Source organism: Corapipo altera, unplaced genomic scaffold, assembly GCF_003945725.1.
Source record: "Corapipo altera isolate COAL_440 unplaced genomic scaffold, ASM394572v1 95052, whole genome shotgun sequence".
Classification (NCBI taxonomy): Eukaryota; Metazoa; Chordata; class Aves; order Passeriformes; family Pipridae; genus Corapipo; species Corapipo altera.
In genome coordinates this window covers 1-2,842 of record NW_020888496.1, presented here as the reverse complement: position 1 = coordinate 2,842, position 2,842 = coordinate 1, and the positions used below count along the sequence as shown (strand labels likewise).

The following is a 2,842-nucleotide window of genomic DNA, read 5'->3' as shown; positions in this document are numbered from 1 at the left end:
CCCCTTAATTAGACCCAAAATTTCTGCTGGGAGATTAATTAAAAAAAAAAACCCAAAAACCAATAAAAGAATTAAAAAACCAGGGATCAAACCACGGATCAAACCATCACCTTGGCTGGAATATTCACAGTTCTTCCGGCTGCGGCTCCGCGGCTGCCGGAGCCTCTTCCTCCTCCTCCTCCTCCTCCTCTTCCTCGCTGCCTCCGGCCGCTGCTTTATTCCCCTTTTCCTCCTCTTCCTCCCCCTCCTTCCCTGCCCGGCCCTCAGTTTGATTTTGGGGGGAAAGCCCCGATTCCGGGGGGTTTTGGGCACCCTCCGGCGGCTCTTCCGCGGCTTCCGAAGGCGCCGCCGCCTCCTCCTCGGCTTCCAGCTCGTCGTCCTGCAGGAACGGCGGCATCAGCAGCGGCTTGGGGGGCTGGTCCTGCTCTCCCAGGGTTTTAAGGAATTCCTCGGGTTTGGAAAACTCCTGGGAAGCTTCTCCCCCTTCCGCGGTTCCCCCGGCGGCTCCTTCCCCGTCCGGGGCGGCCGTGGCCTCGCTCGGTCTCCGCTCGGCGCCGTCTCCGCCTTCCAGAGCCTCGTCCACGTCCTGATCCGCGATTTCGTCCGTGAACGGATCTTCCCCCTGCGGGGAAAAACACGGGAGAGAGGCGGAGAAGTCACGGAGCCGCCCGAGGGGACCGGGAAACTCCGCCGGGAAAACGCGGGACGGGCTCGTTTCGGCCACCGAACGAACGATCGGTTTGGCGCCGGATGAGTCTTAAGAGAGGTGGGAAACAAAGATCCGCCGGGGACAATCCCGAAGGATTCGCGGCCGGGGAACGACCCCCGGGAAAGGCGATCCCAGGCCTGGACTGGCTCGGTGAGCCCAGGTCCGGGACGGGCCCAGCGGGCTCCGGGGCAGCGCCTCGTCCCGGCAGGAATTTGGGTTTAACCAAAGTCCAAAGGAATTTCCTCACCCCTCCGGCTCCGAGGCGCCGGGATCCCCTTCCCGCGCCGGGAAGGGCGGCGACGCTGCCAGGCTTTGAGTCACCTTTTTTTTTTTTGGGGAATCTGAGGACTCCAGGGACACCGGGCCCCTCCGGAATTCGGGATTTTTGGTGGTTTTAAGGCCGGGTTTTGACCCCGGTTACCTTCGGCGGCGGCTCCCGGCACCGCTCCCCTCGCTCCCGGGGGATCCGCCGGCGTTCCGGGAGCGCTCGGAGGGGCCGAGGTGGGATCGCTGCCCTCTCGGGGCGGAGCCGCCCCGGCGCACCCGCCGGCTGCAAGCGGAGGACAAACTCCCCAAAGCTCCCAAAATTCCCAGCTTTGGGATCTCTCCCCTCACCGCAGCCTGGCCTGGACCCCGCTGCACCGCGGCGAGGGCGGCGCGGGGTCGGATGTGCCATTTTTTTTTCCGGAAAGCGGGAGGGACAGAAGCTCTCCGGGTTCCCCCACCCCGCCCCGGGATCGGCCTCGATCCAGGGTCAGCCCAGCTGGCTGCTCCATGCGAGAAGATCCATGCAGGTGGAGGAGAAACCTCAACGTTCCGAGTCTCCGGACGCCCTGCGGAGCGGAGCTACCGGGGCTCCGACCCCGCCATCCCAACGTCCGGAATCTACCGGGGCAGTGGAGGAGCCCACTCGTGGTGGAGACTGTCCCGCCATCCCTCCGAGGAGGAATCGTGAGGCCGACGGTCAAGGATCGTCATCTACGGCTGCGGCCCCCGCCTGGGGTCGGGATGGCCCTGCGGCTCCGGCCTCCGGCCGGCCCGGCACGGTCATGGCGAAGGGCCGGCTCTTGGCATTACCTGCAATCCTCAGATTTTCCTCCACCCCTTTTCAGCCTGGTTTTGCACCTGGGAATGAGACGGAGACCGTGCTGGGCTGGCTCCGGAGCTCTCCCTCCTCCTGCGCTGGCCCAAGGTCAGGTGCCCGGAGCTGTGCCGGAGCCTTTGATACCGGTGCTCAAGAGGAGATGTGGAAGCGCCTGCGGACCCTGGCGGGGTAGACGGAGTTGCACTTGAGTGGTCCCGGTCTTTTTGGGGGGGGGTTTTAGTGTCAGTTTGTTACTCGGGTTCGTGCCGAGAGATCCCCCAGGATCGACCTCGGCGGCCCCGAGGGCTGAGCTCTGTCCGTGGGTGCCGCAGGGAGGGATCTCACCCTCAGGCTCAACGAGGAGGAGAGGCCTGGAACGGGACACAGATGTCCTGCTGTGGGAGAACGGGATATGGCCCATCCTCTGTTGGGATAACAGGATGTGGCCCATCCTCTGTTGGGATAATGGGACACAGATGTCCCATGGTGGGAGAATGGGATATGGCCCATCCTCTGTTGGGATAACGGGACACGGATGTCCTGCTGTGGGAGAATGGGATATGGCCCATCCTCTGTTGGGATAATGGGACACGTATGTCCTGTGGTGGGAGAATGGGATATGGCTCATCCTGTGTTGGGATAACGGGACACGGATGTCCTGCTGCGGGAGAATGGGATATGGCCATCATCTGTTGGGATAATGGGACATGGATGTCCTGTGGTGGGAGAATGGGATACGGCCATCCTGTGTTGGGATAATGGGATATGACTGTCCTGCATTGGGATAACGGGATATGACCCATCCCGTGTTGGGATAACGGGATATGGCCATCCTGAGTTGGGATAATGGGATATGGCCATCATCTGTTGGGATAACGGGAGATGACTGTCCTGCATTGGGATAACAGGATGTGGCCCATCCTCTGTTGGGATAATGGGACACGGATGTCCCGTGTTTGGATAACAGGATATGGCCCATCCTGAGTTCGGATAACGGGATATGGCCATCCTGTGTTGGGATAATGGGACATGACTGTCCTGTGTTGGGA

General features: G+C 61.9%; 1 protein-coding gene across 1 annotated transcript; it reads right to left on the bottom strand.

Moving 5' to 3' along the window:
• Window positions 1-124: 124 nt before the first annotated feature.
• Window positions 125-2,836, bottom strand: LOC113941981 (nucleoporin NUP159-like). Its single transcript, XM_027633114.1, has 5 exons — window positions 2,423-2,836; window positions 2,302-2,333; window positions 2,139-2,211; window positions 1,835-1,974; window positions 125-622 (listed from the first exon to the last, which is right to left on the bottom strand). The coding sequence occupies exons 1-5, from the start codon at window positions 2,799-2,801 to the stop codon at window positions 125-127; spliced, it is 1,122 nt and encodes a 373-aa protein (XP_027488915.1). The 5' UTR covers window positions 2,802-2,836.
• Window positions 2,837-2,842: the final 6 nt, after the last annotated feature.

Excerpts from the sequence above, each read along its gene's own strand:
- LOC113941981 (XM_027633114.1), bottom strand. The coding sequence starts at position 2,801 with ATGGCCATATCCCGTTATCCGAACTCAGGATGGGCCATATCCTGTTAT. Across the intron at positions 2,334-2,422 it reads GTCCCGTTATCCCAACACAG|GACATCCGTGTCCCGTTATC; the intron begins GATGAGCCATAT and ends CTCCCACAGCAG. Across the intron at positions 623-1,834 it reads GGTCTCCGTCTCATTCCCAG|GGGGAAGATCCGTTCACGGA; the intron begins GTGCAAAACCAG and ends TTTTCCCCGCAG.